The sequence below is a fragment of the Odocoileus virginianus genome, chromosome 15 (assembly GCF_023699985.2).
Source record: "Odocoileus virginianus isolate 20LAN1187 ecotype Illinois chromosome 15, Ovbor_1.2, whole genome shotgun sequence".
Lineage (NCBI taxonomy): Eukaryota > Metazoa > Chordata > Mammalia > Artiodactyla > Cervidae > Odocoileus > Odocoileus virginianus.
This window is the reverse complement of record NC_069688.1, coordinates 46,590,909-46,612,572: the sequence shown is the minus strand read 5'-3', so window position 1 is coordinate 46,612,572 and position 21,664 is coordinate 46,590,909. Positions and strand designations below refer to the sequence as shown.

The window sequence follows — 21,664 nt, the reverse complement described above, 5'->3', positions numbered from 1 at the left end:
GTTAGTGTATAGGAATGCAAGAGATTTCTGTGTGTTAATTTTATATCCTGCAACTTGACTGTATTCGTTGATTAGCTCTAGTAATTTTCTGGTAGAGTCTTTAGGGTTTTCTATGTAGAGGATCATGTCATCTGCAAACAGCGAGAGTTTCACTTCTTCTTTTCCTATCTGGATTCCTTTTACTTCTTTTTCTGCCCTGATTGCTGTGGCCAAAACTTCCAAAACTATGTTGAATAGTAGTGGTGAGAGTGGGCACCCTTGTCTTGTTCCTGATTTCAGGGGAAATGCTTTCAATTTTTCACCATTGAGGGTGATGCTTGCTGTGGGTTTGTCATATATAGCTTTTATTATGTTGAGGTATGTTCCTTCTATTTGAACAGGGATTTTCTTAAGCAGATGAGAGTGTAGAGAAATATATTTTAAGATATTATTCTGTAGATTTGAAGTACTAATGAAAAGACTCATCTGTAATAACCTCTCTGCTTTTAAAGACAGTGTATACAGGAATTGATCATCACTGGAAAGAAGCTGTTTTTGCCACATGTGGACAGCAAGTAGACATTTGGGATGAACAAAGAACCAATCCTATATGTTCAATGACTTGGGGATATGACAGTATAAGCAGTGTTAAATTTAACCCAATTGAGGTAATGCTCCTTTTTGAAATATGTTCTGCTTATTGTTTCTTTATTATCATATAATTTCAACTCTATTCAGGAAAAATTTGAATGTGTGATCTAAGAATTTTCTGAGTTTTAGTGGTGTTCTCCCATTTGGTCATTTTTCCAGATTATGTCTGAGTTCCACTTTCTTTGGTCAGATCTCAACATCTTTGTCCACAGTTTAGTCCCAGACACCAGTGTTCAGCACTGTTACAGGCAGTGTATGCATGTGCTCATGGGGGTAAAACTCAAGCACATACCATCCTGAGGAACTTTCAGTTTTATTTGTACCTTCAGCATTCATGTTCTACAAAGTGAAAGTGAAAGTCACTCAGTTGTGTCTGACTCTTTGTGACCCCATGACTATACAGTCCACGGAATTCTCCAGGCCAGAATACTGGAGTAGGTAGCCTTTCTCTTCTCCAGGGGGATCTTCCCAACCCAAGAATCGAACCCAGGTCTCCTGCATTGAAGGCAGATTTTTTACCAGCTGAGCCACAAGGGAAGCCCCGTGTTCCACAGATTACCTTTAAAAAAAAAAGTTAATTCTTCTTTACTCTGTTGGAGGTCAGAAGAAGAAGTGTTGAGCATTGTTTTCTTTAATCATTTGTACATTACAAGCACATCAGTGCTTCCAAATAATATGCATGGTTATTTTTATACTACATGATAATTCGTTATAATTCTATTTTTTCTTTGCTCAGAAGACTAAATTGTGATTCCTAATTCCTTCCAGATCTAAGGGAAGAGCTAGAGATTAGCCTACTTATTGTTTATTTAGGTCCAAACTTGGGAATGGAGGCTGCCCTGAAGGCCAAGCTAGCTCCTGGACTCCAGGCCTTTCCCTGAGCTTTTTCTGAATGCACAACAACTGATAAACTCACTATCCAGAAGACTCAGTCAACATGCCTTTTCCTGAAGGAAGAAAAGGAAATCACTGTGTATGAGCTGGTTTTAGAAGTTATCAGGAGATTATCTTGTTAGATGGTACCAGAGAAAATTCTCATCTGCAAGGTTTGCATTTAAGAGACTCTTGATTGACAAAAGGAGAAATAAAAGGTTGAGTCAAAGTGGCAGGGTATAAAGACTGAGTGAGGGGCTTCCTTGGTGGCTCAGTGGTAAAGAATCCGCCTGCCAGTGCAGGAGACGTGGGCTCAATCCCTGATGCAGGAAGATTCCCACATGTCAGGAAGGAACTGTTGAACCTGTGCTCTAGAGGCTGGGAGCCTCAACTACTGAAGCCCATGCGCCCTAGAGCCTGTCCTCACAAGAGAAGCCACCACAATGAAAAGCCCCTGCTCACCACAACTAGAAAACCCCACACAACAAAGAAGACCCAGTGCAGCCAAAAATAAATAAAATTATAAAAATAAAAGTATTTTTTAAAAAGTGAGATGCAGTAGTATGATATGAACTTGGCTTTGAAGTCCTGCTGAGAAGTCAGTCAGAGGATACCCCCTTTCCTTCAGCCCACACCAATAAACACTTGCGGGAGAGGCTGCAGGGTTAGAGCAGGGATTGGCAAGGTATAGTCTGTGAGGCCACTGCCTGTTTCTGGTTTTTTTAAGTATTTTTCTGGAACGCAGCTGTGCCCTTTTGCTCATGTGTTGTTTGTAACTGAGTTGGCACTACAGAGTAGAGTTGACTAACACTGCAGAAACCATACGGCCTCACAGAGCCTAAACTGTGTCCCCTGTCGCCCTTTACAAAAAGAGTTTGCCGATCGCTGGGACAGAATACCTGGTTCTTCCTTCTCTTCCTCACTCCACCGTCCATTTCCCTTCCCTCGGTTCCCCTTGGTTGTCGAAGTGAGCTATGGCATGCAAGTCAGCCTTATAGACCCGGCCACAGTGACCCTGGGCAGAAGCAGGTGACTTGTGAGAAAATTTAATGTCTTGCCTTGCTGTGGACCTAGGCTGGAACTGTATTTCCTGCCAGTATGCCTTTGTGTTGACCTTTCACAAGTCATAATTTTTCTCTGTATTTGTCTATTTTTAAAATGAGATTAATTATGTCTTCCAGTGTACTTAGGTTTGTTGCAAGTGTCAAATGTGATAATATATGTGAATATTTTTAAAAGGTGCTACCCAAGTTTAAGATGGTGGTGTTATGCTGTTTAAAAAAAAACAACCCAAAAAACCAGAAGGAACAGATCCTGATTCCTACTTCCCCAATGGGTAAATGAGATCTGTTGTTTCTCTGTTTGGTGAACACCTGCGTCAGTAGAGCTGATGGCCAATCCTAAAATCATAATTGATGATTAGCGATGACCTTGCAACCATGTTTCTCAAACTAGCCTGTATAACTAGCCTCTTATTTGTTCAGCTGTGTGTGTATATGTGCTTTATTAACCTTATGACCTTGACTTGGTGGTAAAAGCAAATGGTGTGCATGTCTCTTACCCTGACCCTGTATTAAACTTAATGGGGAGGGCATGTTGCTGTGAACAAATGGAGTGTATTTGTCTCCTCTAATCATCACTAACTAATTTTCTGTTAAAATATTGAAGCTGAGAATTCTGATAAAGCCAAAAGTTTGTGCCAAGAATTGCTACATTTTACAGCGTTAAAGTCAGCTTTCCTTCTTGGTAGAATTTTTTGCTTTGCTCAAATTCAAGTCTTTTTGAGAACAGTACCTGGTCAGACCTTAGAGTGAAATAATGAGAAACTAAGAAAGGTTGAGAGGAGTCACTCATAGGGGAAAAGCTCAGAGAGGAAGCAGTTTAAAAAGAGTTTGGGAAAGAACTGAGATCCTGATGGTAGCATTGGCTTTATGAGTTTTATTTGAACTGTATACACAAATGTAGCAGGCTATACAGCAGTTTAGTAATTAACTTTTCCAGTTCCTCTTATGCTTTTGGTAGGAATAATATAAGCAGAAGCCAGGAGTTACATCAGGAACCCATGGGTGAGGAGGAACGGTGCTGCAGGGGTTGGGGTTTGGGATTCCATTGGTAGGTGGAGAGCTTATTTTCTCTTAATGCCAAGGATCATGTAACCACTTGACTGACACATTTATAAGTGAAGTCACTCAGTCGTGTCTGACTTTTTGCGACCCCATGGACTGTAGCCTGCCAGGCTCCTCCATCCATGGGATTTTCCAGGCAAGAATACTGGAATGGGTTGCTCTTTCCTTCTACAGGGGATCTTCCCAACCCAGGGATCGAACCCAGGTCTCCCGCATTGCAGGCAGATTCTTTTACCGTCTGAACCACCAGGGATGTCCGACACATTTATAACTGACTTACAGATAAATATTTGAAACATCTTGAAATGACAATTGGACAAAGGACAGGCCTAGTTTATACAGAGAGTTAATAACCATGAGGAAATGTCTAACTGTTAATAAAGCAATGATTTATACAGTCGTCCCTCCAAATCCACGGGTTCTGCGTCTGTGGTTACAGAAGGCCGAGTATTAGGGACTTGAGAATCCTTAGATTTTGTTATCCTGCACCCAGTCAACCACAGGTACCAAGGGACGACTGTATATTTAGGAAATACTGCCATAGATATAATATTTTAAAATGATACTTAATATTGCTTCCCAGTGTAGTAAAATTAATATATTTCCACATTACAGTGCTTAACTGCTATAACTCTTTGAAAAAACCATTACCTCTGAATAGCATAAGCCATAAAATTATTCATACTTTTTGATTAGAGTGATGCCACTACTAAAATCTTATCCTTAGGAAGAGAAGATCTAAATGTATTCAAATGTTTACTGAAGTGTTATTTATAATATGGAAGAACAGGAGACAGGTCTAAGTGAAGAAGGGGTAAGTAAAATATATTGTTATGAAATAGAATGCAGAATATCTACAATATCATCTCAGACATCTAAAATACATGCATGGGGATTTAACCATGGAAATCTTTGCCTTTGGTTGCCAAAATTAGGAGTGATTTGTTGTACCCTCTTACAGTGGACTTTAGTGTTACAGCTTTGTATCTTAAAGGGTAATTAAATCATTTGTTCACAAATGGACATGGTTTGCTGCCAAACCTGGCTTTTAACTGATAATTGTTACACTTATTTTTAGACATTTCTCTTGGGAAGTTGTGCTTCTGACAGGAATATAGTACTGTATGATATGAGACAAGCTACTCCTCTGAAAAAGGTGAGTTTCAATTTTTCTTCTGCTTTATACAGTTGTTAATGCATCCTTTTGTCAATCGAGTGACTGAAAATATAGAGCGAATGTTTTTTTTTGGAATTAAAAAAAATTCTTTTTAATAGAGATGTTCTTAAAACTTGAAGTGGTCATAATGGCATTCCAATTCCTTGTAGCTTTTTAGAGACCCTTAAATTTCCATGAGGTACTATATTCTAGTCTTCTGTTTTCCATAATGCCCGAATATTTCAGACATCTAGTTTGTACTTACTGAATTGAAAGTTCTTAAGTATTGCATCCTATTAGTCAGGCCCTGTGATTATCATAGAGACACACATGGTATTGTATTCCAGAAAGTTTTATAACTAATTCACATAATCACCTTTATTTGTTTAGTTACATGCCGGGGGTTGGGGGCGGGGGTAGCAGTTTGACGTTTTATTTAGACAAGCACTATCCTGTTCAAGGTGTCAGATTTCCCAGCAGTTCTGAAGCAGTCATTCCAGAACTTAGATATCAGAGTTAAAACAATCTTAAGCTGATTATAAAGAGGGAGGAAATATTATTAGTAAAGAGAGGAGTGCCTTTATAAGTAGATGAGTATACAGTTGATGGCAAGTGCTGGAATTGAGAGAGAACCAGAAAAGCTAGAGCTTGTTAATGGACTTCAAGTCTGTTGTCATAGACATCTCTGTGCCATATGTAACAGAGATGCTTTTAATATTTTTGTTGTTACCAAATCATTTTGATAACATGTAATAAATTCAGAAGTATTAGAAGTAAAATATATTGATTGACATTTGAGCTAGATAAGTAGAATAATCTTTCCAAATTTCACTCATCCATGTCACATGGTGGGAGTATCATGCATGAACTTTGGTGTTAAGACTTTAAGCAGGTAACGTAATCTTTGTTTCTTCTGTGAAATGGTGATATTAATAACTACCTTACAGCTCAGTGGTGAGAATAAAACATTACACATGTAGCAGAATGTTAACATGGAGGTGCTAGTTTTTTGTTTATTTGGTTTTTGTCTTTTTTATTGGGGTATAGTTGCTTTACAATGTCGTGATGGTTTCTGCTATACAAGTGACTCAGCTGAATGTATACATATATCCCCTCTGTCTTGGACCTCCAGCCGAACTCCTTTCATCCCACCCACCCAGGTCATCACGGAGCACCAAGCTGAGCTCCCTGCTCTATGCAGCAGGCGTTCCCACCAGCTGTTTGTCTTACACATGGTAGTGTGTATATGTATCAGTCTCTCATCTCCCAATTCATTCTACCCCCGCGCCAAAGGACTGCCTTCTCAGTTGTTAATAATAGTACTTTACTACTTTTGGGTTTAACTTTTCTTACATATGTCTCATTTTCCCTACTACACTATAAGCTTTTTGAGGTCAAGGGACCACTTATTAAACATTTTTATATTTTTTCAATATTTAGCACTCTGCCTGTGTGTTCGGGAAACAAATTATTGATTTTCTTTTCCTATTGCACTGAGCCAGATACTGTGCACATGATAGGTGTTTACTGAAGTATTTGCTTAAATCAGTGAAAAATGAAGAAAAGGAAATGACATAGGAATTTATCCATTTTAGAGGGACTTAATTTCATAGTAATGGGTTAGTGTATGTTTCTCAGGTCATCTTAGATATGAGAACAAATACAATTTGCTGGAATCCTATGGAAGCATTCATTTTTACTGCAGCAAACGAGGATTACAAGTAAGTTTCCCTTTTCTTATAACTTAATTTCTATCAGAAGTAACTCAACTATATATGTCTTATTAATGAAATATATTTTCCTAGGTAGTACATGTCTCTGTAAAGTTTTACTGGAATATAGTCACATTTATTTATTTTTCACTTTTTAAACTTTTTATTTTATGTTGAGGTGCAGCTGATTGGCAGTGTTGTGATGGTTTCAGGTGAGCAGCAAAGGGACTCAGCCATACATATACATGTATCCATTCTCCCCCAAACTCCCCTCCCATCCAGGCTGCCACATAGCATTGAGCAGAGTTCCATATGCTATACAGTAGTACATTTCTCTTTTTCTGACTCAACTTCACTCAGTATGACAATTTCTAGGTCATCCATAGACACATTTACTTACGTATGGGATATGGCTGCTTTTGTGCTATAATGCCTGAGTTGAGTAGTTGCGACAGAGCCTGTATGACCCACAAAGCCAAAAATGTTGATTATTTGGCCCTTTACAGAAAAAGTTGGCCAATCCCTGACCTTAACCATGTATCAGTAAATAATGACTGAATCATACATGTTTTAAGAACCTAAAAATGTCTGCCTGCAAAATGTGTAGGGAGGTGATTGTTACTCATGTTGTCACGTTATCAGCCACCACTATTACTCCAGTAAGACAGAAGGAAAAACTAAAGTTTCAGTCTTTACCTTAATAGTTACAGATACATTTATCTGTGACTCTTTGTAAAGGAGTAATTTAGCAGCCTTATGTTCTTGACCTGGATGGAATTTTATGATTTCTTATGTACTGCTTTAAAACTTGCTGAAGCATTCGACATTAGCTCACTTTATCTTTTCAATATCCCTATAAGGTAAATAAGACATGTATGTTATCCCCTTCTTATAGATGAGGGTATTGATGTAGGGGGTTTAATCTCCTAATGAGGAAAGAATATCTTATTCATGTTTTTTTAAATCTAAGCATTTATTGTACTGCTTGCTATGCATATGATAGATTCTTAATACGTGTTTTTTTTTTTGCAGAAGGTGGAAATTTGTCATTGGATTGAACTTTAGATCTTCTGTATTTAAATTCTTTGTTCTTTCCACTACTGTTAAGAAAGTGTAAATTAGTTTGGAAGTAGGATTTATATGATGCTTTAGTGGTTTTAAGCTAAAAGCATCAACTACGACTTTTCTGTACTAAAACGAAGTTCTCATCAACTCTAACCACTTAATTGAAGTTCTTTTAGCCTTTATTAGTGTTTGAAGTTAAATGCCTTTGTTCTAGTTAAAAGCAATAAAAAAAAGTCCTGCTGAGGAATCTTACTAACATTTCTAAAGTTTGCTCTAATTAGCTATTTGGGGAAAATAATCTTTTCTTTCAGAGTATCTTTAGAATTTCTCAGTTCTTGCCTTGGAAATAATTATATATGGAAGCTGAAACAAAGAGTCCATCACTTGTAAAACACTTGTTAGAGTACCATAATTGCTCTTGCTTGAAAGTGATTTTGCTGTGTAAAATAATCTTTTAACATTTTATTTCTTTTCTTGCCCTTTAAATAATCCTATTGTGATTTAGAAATCCAAGTTCAAGTGTAGACCCAACCAATAACTATTGTAAAAAGTTAGACAAGTCATGTGAACTAGTCTATACCATAGTTTTATCAGGTAATAGGGTTGAACTATATTATCCCTGAAGAATACTGTGACTTGAAACTTTGTTTACAAAAACATTCTGTATCCAGATGGGTTGATTTGCTTGGAATTCTAATAAGTTCTTAACTTTTTTCTCATGTAGAAATTAAAACAGAATTTACTAAAAAAATTTGCTAAAAACAAACCTGGTTGAAAACCACTGCTCTAGATAGGGAATATACAGCAGTTTTCAGCTCAGAAATTTAACCTCAGTGATCAGTATGACCTTGATTGACAATCCTGTGTTATGTTTGAAGATCATAAAAGAAAGCAATGACTCATCTCTGAGTTATTTGAAAATTGTTACCTTTAGCATCAGTGACTTTTTCTTTTTTTCTTCCATTTATTTTTATTTGTTGGAGGCTAATTACTTTACAACATTGCAGTGGTTTTTGTCATACATTGAAATGAATTAGCCATGGATTTACATGTATTCCCCATCCCGGTCCCCCCTCCCACCTCCCTCTCCACCCCATCCCTCTGGGTCTTCCCAGTGCACCAGTCCTAGCATCAGTGACTTTTTCTAATAATGGTATCAGGAAATATTCTTTATGAAGTGTTTTTTGTTTTTTTTTTAAATTTTTGTTTTGAGGTAATCTTAGGCTTGCCGAAAAGTTATAAAAAAGATACCTGTAAGACAATTTCCCCAGATGTTAATGTCTTAGGTCACTATAGTTCAATCAGCAAAACCAAGAAATTGACATTGGTACAATATTGTAAACTGTAGACTTTATTCCATCACTAGTGTTCTTTTACTGTTCTAGGATCCAATGCAGGATCCTACATTGCATTTGCATTTGGTTACCGTGTCTCCTTAGTCTGCTCACTGACTTTCTCAGTCTTCCCTTTTCTGTTATGACCTTAGTACTTCTGAGAAGGACTGACTTGTCAATTATATTGTAGACTGCCCTTAACTTGAGTTCAACTGGTGTTTTCTCATTATTTCATTGAGATTATGCATCTTTGGCAAGAAAACCACATCATCGATATCCCCTTCTTGGTGCATCAGATCAGGAGTACATGTCAGTACATCTTATTGCTAGTCATGTTAACCTTCATCAGTTAAGGTGGTGTCTACCAGCTTTCCCCATTAGAAAGTTATTATTTTTTCTTCTGTAATTAATACATATCTGTAGGGAGATACTTAGAAATTTTGTGTTTATCTTGTTTCTCCTCAAACTTTTCCCTCGCTAATATTTGCATCTGGAAGTATTTTGATGTTAGGAAATTGGTTACAGTAATTCTGTATTACTACTGTCCATCATTTATCTTGGTTCATTTTAAGCACTGTTCTTCTAGCTGTCAATGAAAAAAATTTAAACCTCGAAAATCATGAAGTCAGTGTTCTTGCCAATTGTGCACAAAGTATACTTTTCTAATTTTAATACACCCTTTGAAAAGCTGTGCTTGCTCTCATGTATCACTGATGGAGTATAAATTAGTGTGATTTCATTGGAAGTGATTTATCAACTCAAAAACTTTTAAAAATGCTCATGCCTCTGAACTTAATAATTCTAATTATAGGAATCTGTCCCATTAGATATCAAAAGTTATAATAAAACATTGGAAACTTTACTAACAGATTTAAATATAGATTTAAACAGATTATCAATTATTTTAACTAATTTATATATGAAAACATTAAAAACATGTTCAGAGATTAATAGATAAATGCTCATAACATGCTACATGAAATATCAATATAGAGCTTTATACAGTAATATCTTAATTGTATTAAAAGGCACATAATTAAATAGCATGGTTAAAAGAAACAGTTACATTGTGCTGACTTTCTCTGGGTAGTGAAACTAAATCCTAGTTTTATACTCTTCATGCTCTTGGAGTTTGTACATTTTCTACAATGAGATTTCTGTTTGTAAGGATTAAAGTGTGTAAGTATAAAATCTTAAGGAATAATAAAACTGTTGATATTTTTCCCTATCCCTTATCTGCTCTGTGAAGAATTGAGCTATTTATTTAGATGTGCTGTATTTATTAGCTAGCCATCTTAATTTCACTAGTGTCTCTTAGTACTGCGTGTGCATTTTTTCATAGAAACTTGTATCAAATAATTAAAAACTCTTTTTACAGCTTGTATACTTTTGATATGCGTGCCCTGGACACTCCTGTAATGGTGCATATGGATCATGTGTCTGCAGTGCTTGATGTGGATTACTCTCCCACTGGGAGAGAGTTTGTGTCAGCTAGTTTTGATAAATCTATTCGAATCTTTCCTGTGGACAAAAGTAGAAGCAGGTATGTTACCACCAGTAAACATTTGTTTCTGTGTGACTTTTTTTCCCTGCCTTGATCATCATGTCTGTTTCAAAAGGTTATTTGGTGGACAGAAAAGCCTGGTGGACTCTAGTCCATGGGATCGCAAAGAGTCTGACATGACTGAGTGACTAACACACACTGGTCTTATGTATGTGATGGGACTCACAGTCAGGTGTTGTGATGTGGGGTGCCACCTTCTGTATCATCTGTGAGCAAAAACATCGCCTGTGGGGCAGATTCTTTATTGAACAAGGTATTAGCTTTATATAATTTATTGATGTGAAATCTTGGTGTTTCAGTCAGTCAGTTCAGTCGCTCAGTCGTGTCTGACTTTTTGCAACCCCATGACTCGCAGCACACCAGGCCTCCCTGTCCATCACCAACTCCTGGAGTTTACTCAGACTCATGTTCATCGAGTCGGTGATGCCATCCAGCCATCTCATCCTCTGTCGTCCCCTTCTCCTGCCCCCAATCCCTCCCAGCATCAGGGTCTTTTCCAGTGAGTCAGCCCTTCACATGAGGTGGCCAAAGTATTGGAGTTTCAGCTTCAAAACCTTTTTGAGTGTTTTATACTAATTTTTTAAAGCCTTTATTTTTTTTTAGGGGAATTTTAGGTTTACAACAAAATTGAGAGGAAAGTAGAGAGTTCCCATATATTCCCAGTTGCTATGCATGCAGAGCTTGTTCCATTATAAACATTTCACATAGGGTGGTACTTTTGTTAACCTCACCAAAATGTAGGATGAACCTACACTGACCCATCGTAATCTCCCCAAATCCATTTACCTTAGAATTCACTCTTCAGATCATATATATGTTCTATGGGTTTGGATAAACGTATAATGACATATATCCATCATGATAATATCATGCAGAGTATTTTCACTGCCTCGAAATAGAGTAAACTTAAAAAATTTTAATTTGATAATGAAGAACTTAAAATTTCCCCTAATACAGTTAAAGAGAAGTTAATAATACCTTATATTTGTTGTTTTGTGCTTATTTAAATTCAACTCTCATACACTAAGGCAAAAATGGAAAAGAGAAAAATTAGGATTTAAATGGTCAGGACAAGTCTCCCTCCATCCTCATCTAGTAGATACGTGCTCTGGGATGATCAGGAGATGGGAGGTCTGAGTACTCAGCTGTTCTGTGCTGTGTGTGTGTCATTGTCCGTGTTCATTGAATGTAACTCCTGTTTCAGATGTTCTGTTTCATACAACTTGGCCCTCTACTACATACATTACTGAATGTCGTGTATATACTTGTACCACCATGTAATATTATTTTATATGTTATTGTATTGAGGTAGTTTATAGTAAACTGGCATTTAAAGGTTTTCAAGAATAATTTTTGACTGCATTTGATTTTTTGCCAACTTTAAAAATTAACTCTTGTAAGATACAGCCCCTTATATTAGTGTGCTGTGATTTACAGAGCCTTTTATGCATATTCAAGGCAAATCCAAGTAAATGAGAAGATATCTTCCCATAAGGAGTATGGTGGTGTCACTCACTCTTGAAGATACGACCACCTCCATTTTGATACAGTAAAGTAGGAACATTAAATTTAAAAAGAACATATATTCTCTCTAAATTACATATATACACATATGTGTATGCTCAGTCATGTCCAACTCTTTTGCGACCCCATAGACTGTAGCCTGCCAGGCTCCTCTGTCCATGGAATTTCCCAGGCAAGAATACTGGAGTGGGTTGCCATTTCCTTCTCCAGGGGATCTTCCCAACCCAGGAATGAAACCCACATCTCCTGCGTCTCTTGCATTACAGGTGAGCTCTTACTGCTGAGCCACCAGGGAAGCAGGTTTGGGAGAGCAACCACCCAACATACACAAGACGTGTGTGCATACACACTTAAACATACACTTGCCTGGGTGACCTCATCTTGCTTCAGTGTTGGAGAGAATGCACATGGTGAAAGATAACAGAATGATGGGAAGTCATAGAAAAGGAAAGGAGATAACTAAGCAGAGTCAGGGAAAAGAAAGAACAGAGAACCTGTACACTGTGCTAGAGGACAGCAGTGTGGAGCTGGTGAAACAGTTTCCCCAGCTTTATAAAGACTGATTAGCAGTCTTTATGGGACCCTTTCTTCACTTAAAGCTAGAGAAAGAGCATTCAGTTTGGTGTTGTAACTATAACAGGGTGGAGAAATTTCACCACTTAGTGCAGTGATGAGAATTTTGATCATTACTCTTAATGGTAACTATCCTAGCTTCTACAGTGTTGAAGGGGTCTGATCTTCCTGAGCAAGTGATGTTTGTTTTCACAGACACATCCTCCTGACTCAGGAGCCTTGCAGGTGCCTAGCCTGCATCTGCACCACCCTGAGTTTACACTGTAGGCACCTCATTTGCCTCACTCTTGTCCCAGCCTTGTGTTCACAACCAAAAGATCTTGCCCACAGAGCCTCTTCAGGGTCACACAGCTCCATACGTTTTTTGGTCGTAGCCAATCTGCTTGTCTAACTCTTTGGTGTTTTTTCGTGTGATAGTTGTATCTTTCTCTTCTCTGACTTGAGGAAGCCATATTAATTCCTAAACTTTTTCATATCAGCATGAATTGCTAGCAGATAACTGTCATCATCATCATGTATGATTAAAAGGGTATTTGAATCAAAAGTATACTGGGCGGGTGTTCTGGTGACTTTGATCTTCATTTTGTCATTTTCTGTTTTGAACTCCTGGGGTTGGTTCCTATGTGACTGTTGAAACTAACTTGATATTCTTGTCAGGAGTGGTTTGTTGGTAATTGTTCAGTTAGGCCCGAGGCAAGGCTGATAGTTTCTATTCTTCTCACCTCTCTGGAAAAAGAATCAAGAGAGTGTGGCCCTCCATCATGTCTTGACACCAGGACCTCCAGAGGTATTAAAGTAGGACAGTTCTAACATGATGCATAAGCAGACTTAAGGATCAAAGGAGGAGTACAAGAAATGGGAAATTTAGGCACCCGTGATGCCAAGAGCCCCATAGTTGAGTTCAAACTGATTATTCTAAAACCAGCATGGGCAATTAAATGCAAGTCTAGTTAAAACCTCAGATTATTCCAAAATTATACGAAGTGAGTAGTTCTAATACCCCATTTCTAGGAATTGTCTCCTGATGTTTTTTGAAGATTTTGTAATCACAATTTAATACGTGTTACTTCCTTTTGGGTTTAGTTATAAACGATATAAATGATACTCTCTCTGACCGTTACTGTCATCTACTGGAAAGCTGCTTCTGGTTTGTTTCCATGGTCTGTTCTAGTTTCCTATCATTACAAAAACATCAAATAATACAGGCAGTGCTTTGAATGATCTGTATTTTTTTTAATATTTTCTTTTCAAAGAACTTAAAGTCACTGAAATATATTTTTAAAGTAAATTTTCACCACAGCCAAAAAATAAAAATACAGAAATCTTTAAAAAAATAAATAAATTTTGAATAGGTTTTCAAAAACTACAGTTAAATCAATATTTGAAGGTAACTTCTATGGATTTCATTCAGTATTTACTTAGCAAACAAGTAAATTCAGTTGCATTCACATGGAACAATTCTTTTAGCTTGACTGTGTATGTAAAGAATTTAAGTTTTTAAATTATTTATCTCCACCAATAGTATAATTTATAATGAAATTTATGTGTCTGTTCTATGTACGAGCATAAACATATCTAGAAGTTAGAACTCTGTGTAGTTTACCATTGAGGATTCTCAGTTGGCCAAGTAACTGTCCACTGGATTGGTCTGGTCTAATATCAATACATGAACTGATGTAATATATGCAGGTTATTTTTAGTGGTTACCAAAGCCTTATTGAATTTCCTGATATTTACACTCAGTATATTGCTGTGAGGAAAGGGAGATCTTAAATAGGTAGAGGTTGTGAGAATTGAGTCTTGTAGAAGCAGAGCTTTGAGAGAAGAAAAGGCAGGCTGTCTGATCTACTTTTCCTTTTAATAGTATGTTCATTCTAACCATCTTCTCTTTTAGAATTGTGTCATGTGGTTTATTTACATGGTCATTCAAGAGCTCAAAATGTATCTGTTAGAAATAGCATAATAGACTACTTTTCTGAGCGTACTTCAGAAATGTTTTTATAGGTAACTAAATCTATCGATTTCATCATCCGATGTGAGTTTTCTTTTACTGTGCAGAACTGGCTGGGCGTGTTTCCTTTGTAGTCTGCATTTTGAATCACTTAATCCAGATAAGGAAGTTTTACTTTTCCAGGAGTCTCATGTTTTAATTTTTTCTGACCTTGTCTTTTACTTGCTTTTTAATGCTCTGCTTAACACTTCCTAATATAGTATCTTCTGTGAATTCACTTAGCATGTTTCACACCTTTCCAAATAGGTATGATATTTGACATCTCCATTTACTAAATGATCCTTACCTCAACTCATCACTTCTGTAGTCCTCTCTTTCTTTTCACATATGTAAGTCATCCGCTCACTTTAATTAAATTTTTCAAATTAAACTTTTTCAACAATTTGACCAAAACAGAAATCAGACATTAGGATCAGCATATCAGGATGTGTTCTTTGAATGCCGTTGAGTTTTTTTTTTCCAGTGAAATGAAACCCAAAAAGTGTGGTGGTTGATCTTATTGTTACTCCAGCTTCAGTGTATTTTATTTGTGTTATATGCCCATAGTTATTTTGTGATTTTTTTCTGTATATCTAGTTTTGCTTGGTTTGTTTTTCTTATTTTTCTTACTGGATTATAACTTCTCTGGGGACGGGACTTTTTAATAAGTTCAGCAGCAGTAGCATAGAATCTTAGCAATATGGTCCAATAAAAATACATTTAAATGAATTTTAATTTCTTTTTTATACTCTTTCAGGACTCAAAACAATGTTACCCTGATACTTGATAGGTAGTTGGTTAAGGAAAATCTGTACCAGATTCCTAAAGGTTTTAACTTAGTTCCTCTTTGTAGGGAAGTCTATCACACAAAGAGAATGCAGCATGTTATCTGTGTAAAATGGACTGCTGACAGCAAGTACATTATGTGTGGATCTGATGAAATGAACATTCGTCTATGGAAAGCTAATGCTTCTGAAAAGTTGGGTGTGGTAAGAGATCCTATTTTCTTTCATTATCACACAGCTTGTTTCTAGTGTTATTGAGTATCGTTATAAAGAATTTATTTCAAGGGCTTTAGTTTTGATAAAAGGAAATAAGCTAGCTACAGACAAGGTTGTATGAAGTTTACTTTTTTCATGTCAAAGGCACCTTCAGAGTTCTTTATTTTTGTTTTTGCTCTTGGCCACACTGCATGACTTGTGGGCTCTTAGTTCCCTGACCAGGGGTTGAACCTGGGCCTCTGGCAGTACAAATGCTGCGTCCTAACCACTGGACCACCAGGGAACTCCCCCAGTGGCCTTTGTTAATTCAAATGTTTGATCACATTTGAGCCTTCTTGTTTCTTTGTATTTTCCTTGAGGTAGGGAGAGAAAATGTAGGGACTAGAGGCTTAGAACTTGGAATGTGTTTTTTGTTAAAGGAATAGTAATCAGACAAATCAAAGACTGCAAATCTCTGTGAGGTATTAATATTTTAATATCAAAGACACAGTGAAACACTTTTAAGTGAAACACTTAAAAAAATACGCAGCTTCAGACTTAAAAAGATTTGATGAAAATATAACAAATATTACTGTTGACTGGCAACCTCTGGGTTGTGAGTTATGGTTGATTTCTGTTCTTAATATTTTTCTAAATGTCTCATGTTTTCTATAAGAAATATACAGGTTGTTTATATCTGAAGCAAATAGTAAGTTTAATAAGGAAAGATTAAGTGTGGTTTATTTTCTGCTTAGCCCTGGAAGGAAAATCAAGATATAAAAATAAGCAATTAAAGATAAATTTATTTTAGGTTTAATAATTATTAAAGTAGTACACTATGCCTAGGTTTATGTTCATCATTAAATATTCCTCTAAATCATATCATCCTTAACGGTTGTTAGGCAAAGCCTGGTTATTATGTCATCACTTTTGTTTCTGTGTCAATAGTTTTTACAGAAAAATTTTTTGAGTGGTTCATTAAGTGCTTTTTCTGTGTTATGTGGACCAACTCAGTGGTCCACAGAACCTAACTCCCTAGGCACTGCTTTTTTGCACTTGGTGGCATCCATCCATTAGTACATTGTAGGCACCCTGACTAAAAGGAAATACAGTGCTTGCAGAGCTCATATCAATAACATAACCTTGTAATGGGTACAGTTTAATGTAACTGTATTAGTAATTTTGGTTGCATGTCATAAATGTTGATATTGGGGAAACATTTCTTCCTAACTCTGTTGAACTTAAGCAAAATGAACACATCATTCGTGAAAACATCAAAATGTATTTTTTTCCAGCTTGCATCACGAGAAAAAGCAGCCACAGATTATAACCAGAAGTTAAAGGAGAAATTTCAATATCATCCTCATATAAAACGTATCTCTCGTCACCGACATCTACCAAAATCTATCTACAGCCAGATTCAGGAACAGCGCATCATGAAAGAAGCTCGTCGACGAAAGTATGTTTTGGAACATTTGTATCTCTCAGTACTGTTTTCTAACTCTCCCCTCACATCCCACCAAAACCAAACAAAAAATGTGCCTGTCAAAGCAATATTTTATATGCTGTTGTACATCAGAGGTGGTTTGAATACTCTTCTGGGCTTTTTCCTGATAAAAGGGGAAGCTATGATTATCTAACATGATGAGAATTTTCATTACCTATCTTTGGGAATATGTTTAAAGGGCAGACGATGTCAATGACATACATATCAAAATTAGAAAAGGCTCTACTCATACTGAAAAAACTATTGTAAATAGAGTGTAAAAAAATGATTTCTGATGTAGCTGGAATTAAGAGGTAATGGTGTATTTTCTAGCTTAAAGACTGACAAGAATATTTGTTAGATAAAAATTTATCTAATATGCTTGCTTCATCATAACATTTGGAATCTAGTATTTTGGCTCTGAAGCAAAAGTGGAAACATCACCATCATTTCCCCTGTAGAATATTCTTCTCTTTGCAATCCTTGAATTCATGTAATAATATATTATAGAAATTCTGAGAAAGAGTTTTTTTTTAATTAGACAATGCAAATTGTTATTTTGTTATGTTTGGGTAGATGTTGGGGTTGAGTCAATTTTAAACATTTTGATAACTTGCAGCAGGTTTTTAAACTTAGTAAAGACAGTGATGTAGTAAGAGAAGAAGCAAATAAGTTAACAGAAGTTGGTTTCTAAGTGAAAATCGCTTAGTCATATCTGACTCTTGCAACCCCATGGACCATATAGTCCATGGAATTCTATAGGCCAGAATACTGGAGTGGGTAGTCATTCCCTTCTCCAGAGCTACTTCTTATCTACTCTTGTGAAAACTTTTTTTTCAGTGGGTAGTTTTAGTGAAAGAAAATGCCTTGTAATTTTTCTGAGAAAGTTTTCTTTGGTTAAGGTGACTTCTTATAAACTTAAATTTTGTGTATTTTGTTTAATTTCTAGGGAACTGAATCGTATCAAACATAGCAAGCCTGGATCTGTGCAGATGGTGTCAGAGAAGAAGAAACACATAGTGGCAGTTGTGAAATAATATTTGGTATTCTTACCAATATTAATGTATAATTATTTGTTACATGTTGATTTGTGAACTCTATAAATAAAAGTACTGCCCCTCTTATAACAACAGATGTTTTAGTTATATGTGTAGAGCTTAATTGTTGCACATTTTTGCTGTCTTGAAAACTTGTCTTTAAAGATGACCTGATTGATAAGACTGTCCAACATGTTATCCTTGATCATGTTTCTTCATTGAAGAATACAGAATTTACAAACTAAGTTATTTTTTGCTGTTAGAAATTACAGATATACTTTCACTTTTATCTGTTATTTTAGACACTCTACATTTGAATTTACATCTAAGACCAAACATCTCTTTTGTTACCTTCAATGTTACTTTGGATAATTATTGCAATGATTCTTCCTTGGATTCCATATGACACATAGAAGAATTTTGTCTGAACTTTTCTCAATTGAACTTATTGTCTGTGTTTTATTTATATTGGGCTTTTTGAGACTGTATAGATGATTAGCTACATTTATATAACTTTTATAAATAATAACTTACAATATTATAAAATATACTTTTTCTCAGCATTATGACTTTGTTCCATTTCTGCTAAATAATTTCTTTTTAATCTCAGCAATCATAAATAGCTCTGTGTGACATAGATTGGGGTTTTGGTTTTTTTTAAACCCATCATCAGCTTAGTATTATAAATACAAACCTAATTTTTAGGAAGTTATGTTAAAAAGAGATTAAAAATCCAAAAGAAAAAATATCAATACATATATTTGTAGTAAAACTATTTAAAATACAACAGCAATGATAAATATCAAAATCTGGAAAGTGAGAGAAGGATTCAATCAGGGTGGGATACACAGGAGATTTTAACTCTTGATAAGGTTTCTTTCTTCATCTGTGTGTACATTCTATTATTTTTTATGCTTTCTTGGATATTTTAAATATTTCATCGTGTTTTTCTCAAAGCTGATAAGACATCAACCATCTACCTTTTACTCTTTGGAGCTACTGTAGGACTCAAAATGCTTGATTTATAAGGTGAACCAAGTTCTCTTGTACATTTTAACACTGCTGTTAGTTTGAGTGTGGTTTCAAAGAAAATATACTGATCTATAAACATGAGCTTCTGTGTCAATTTGAATCCATCAAGAAGCAGGTGCTGACGGAAGACATGTGAGAGATTTCCTGGAGGGGACTGTCTTTGACGCATAAAGAGGAGGAGCAGGAGGGGGCAGGTAGAGCCTTCCATCTGTACTGTAGGCTTGACCTCGGGCAGGAGAGCAGGAAGGCGGGAGGACCCTTCCCTGATGTAGGAAGAGCCTCAGACTACAAAGGTTGGACCAGGTTGTTGGGGTGTTCTTGAGCCCCAATTGCGTGTCAGGAGTCCCATATTGTGAGACTGGTTCAGTGCTGCTGCCCCCTCTCTGCTCTCTCAGTGGCAGGGAGCAACCCCAGGGGAGCCTGGCCTTGCAGCAAATGCAGTGGTGAATTCAGAGGGGTGGCAGCTAGGACCCCTCAGCTGGGACTCAATCAGCTGTGCTTCCTGCAACCAGTTCTCTCAAAAGAGAATTCCAGACAGAACATTTCTGTAGCTGTACCTCTTGCACCACACAGACCCACTTCTTGCAGGATTGGGGAGCAACTCCATGACTTCCATGTACATAATGATCATCAATATTCCCTGTCACTGACGGGCAATGACTGGTAGTCACCCTGTCTTCCATCATCCATTTTAAATATTTCTCATCCACAGGTATCACTTTAGCAGGTTTTGGTGACTTACCTAATCTTGTGACCCAAACCTTCATTTCTGAGGGGTCCAACCTTTGTTGATCATACCCTTATCAGGCTGGGGTTGTTACACATATCCGTTTACAGTTGCAATGGAGCGAGGGAATACCAGTAGGCACGAAATGGGTCACTTGTGTTCTGTACAAGTTCTCCCATTCCCCCCCTCCACCACCACCACCTCCTACTGATCAAAGCCAGTGACCTCTGCCAGGAGGATGACTGCTTTTCTAGCTTGTTGGCCCCTGTATGTAAGTACAAAGTACTTTGGTGACAATGGCATGTAATTCAGTAGATCTTGTGCTGTGTACCCTAATAAGAGTGTGCCCCCTTTTGGTGACCAGTCCTGACCCTGAAGAGCCCAGTTTTAGAAATGGTAACCAGAGTCCTCCAGTGAGTCACTGGAAGTGATGGTAATTGGAGCCATCACACGTATCCTCTCATCTTGTGAGTTAATGCATATATTGCATCCTGAAGGATGGTACCCTGTCCTTTCAGCATGTTGCCTCTGAGCTGGTGCTAACATTGTGTCTTTAGTAGGCCACTCCAGTGATCTGTGAGATGGCATATTTCTGGATTGCCTTTATGTGATATGATCAATGGGTACTGTGGTTGGGCCCACTCTCACTTCTTTACTGAAATAGATCCCCTTGATAAAAACTACTGGGGGGTGGGGGACTTCTCTGGTGGTCCAGTGGTTAAGAATCCATCTCTCAATGCAGAGGATATGGGTGCAATCCCTGGTCCAGGAAGGTCCTATGCGCCATAACTACCGAGCCTGTGTTCTAGAGCCCACAAGCTGCAACTACTGAGCCCGTGTGCTGCAACTCCTGAAGACTGCGCACCCCAGACAGCCTGTGCTCCACAACAAGAGAAGCCACTGCAATAAGAATCCCACACACAACTACAGAGTAGCCCTCACTCAGCAACTCGAGAAAAGCTCTTGTGCAGCAACAAAGATCCAGCACAGCCAAAAATAAACATATAAAAAAATTTAAGAAAAATTGTATTGGGGTGGGATTGATGCCTGAGAATTAGGCATTCCATTAATATCCAAATAGAGGTGCTGGCTGAGACATGTAGCTCTGGTATCTCGGAATATCAAAATAGATGTCCCTGTGAAGTTGAGTTGCTGGCCCTTCTAGAATCAAAAGGATCCAGTGTAGTAAAGTTGATGCCAAGTGGCTTGTTGTTCTAAAGGAATAGTGCCATATTGGGGGCATAGCATCTCTGTTGCTGACAGATTGGGTAGAAACACAAGAGCTAGATCAGCTTTGATAAGGGGGAGTTTATCTGTTGGGCTCATTCATAGCCTCTGTCTTTGCCACAGGCCATTCCTTCCACATGCCCGTTGTGCCCCTTCTAGGCTGGCCTCTGTCAAGTGATGGAATCATTTTATCTACTTGGTTGTTATGTGCTGCCTCTATGGTGGATGCTTTCTGGTGGGCATTAACAGGTTATACCAACATATTTATTCTTTATGCGCACATCCTCATCCATCCACATACTTGTACCCCAAGCCTTGTCTCTGATCTTCCAGCTGTTACTCTTCCACACCCTCTCCAAAGGGCCAGCCATAGACCACTGACCAGGAATCTCCCCTAAGTACACTTCTACATAAAACGACAACCAGGTGCTTGCTCCTAGATCTGCCCATTGGGAAGATTTTTCCCTCACTACTCTTTCAAGGCCCATCCCTTTATAATGCAGCCACCTTTACCAACAAAGATCCATGTAGTCAAAGCTCTGGTTTTTCCAGTAGTCATGTACAGATGTGAGAGGTGGACCATAAAGAAGCTCAAGTACTGAAGAATCGTTGTTTTCAAACTGTGGTG

The 21,664-nt window shown here is 37.4% G+C and overlaps 1 protein-coding gene and 1 non-coding gene across 2 annotated transcripts in view; one reads left to right on the top strand and one right to left on the bottom strand.

The window, feature by feature from the left end:
* DCAF13 (DDB1 and CUL4 associated factor 13) overlaps positions 1 to 19,163 on the top strand; it is a 30,812-nt gene extending 11,649 nt beyond the window's left edge. Inside the window, exons 5-11 of the mRNA XM_020874068.2 lie at positions 492 to 647; positions 4,708 to 4,785; positions 6,424 to 6,506; positions 10,275 to 10,439; positions 15,401 to 15,536; positions 16,823 to 16,986; positions 17,963 to 19,163. Coding sequence (XP_020729727.2) covers positions 492 to 647; positions 4,708 to 4,785; positions 6,424 to 6,506; positions 10,275 to 10,439; positions 15,401 to 15,536; positions 16,823 to 16,986; positions 17,963 to 18,050 — 870 coding nt within the window. The 3' untranslated portion in view covers positions 18,051 to 19,163. The remainder of the gene's footprint in view (positions 1 to 491; positions 648 to 4,707; positions 4,786 to 6,423; positions 6,507 to 10,274; positions 10,440 to 15,400; positions 15,537 to 16,822; positions 16,987 to 17,962) is intronic.
* Positions 15,759 to 15,831, bottom strand: TRNAT-UGU (transfer RNA threonine (anticodon UGU)). Its single transcript has one exon. It is a non-coding gene; the product is annotated as a tRNA-Thr (tRNA).
* Positions 19,164 to 21,664: the final 2,501 nt, after the last annotated feature.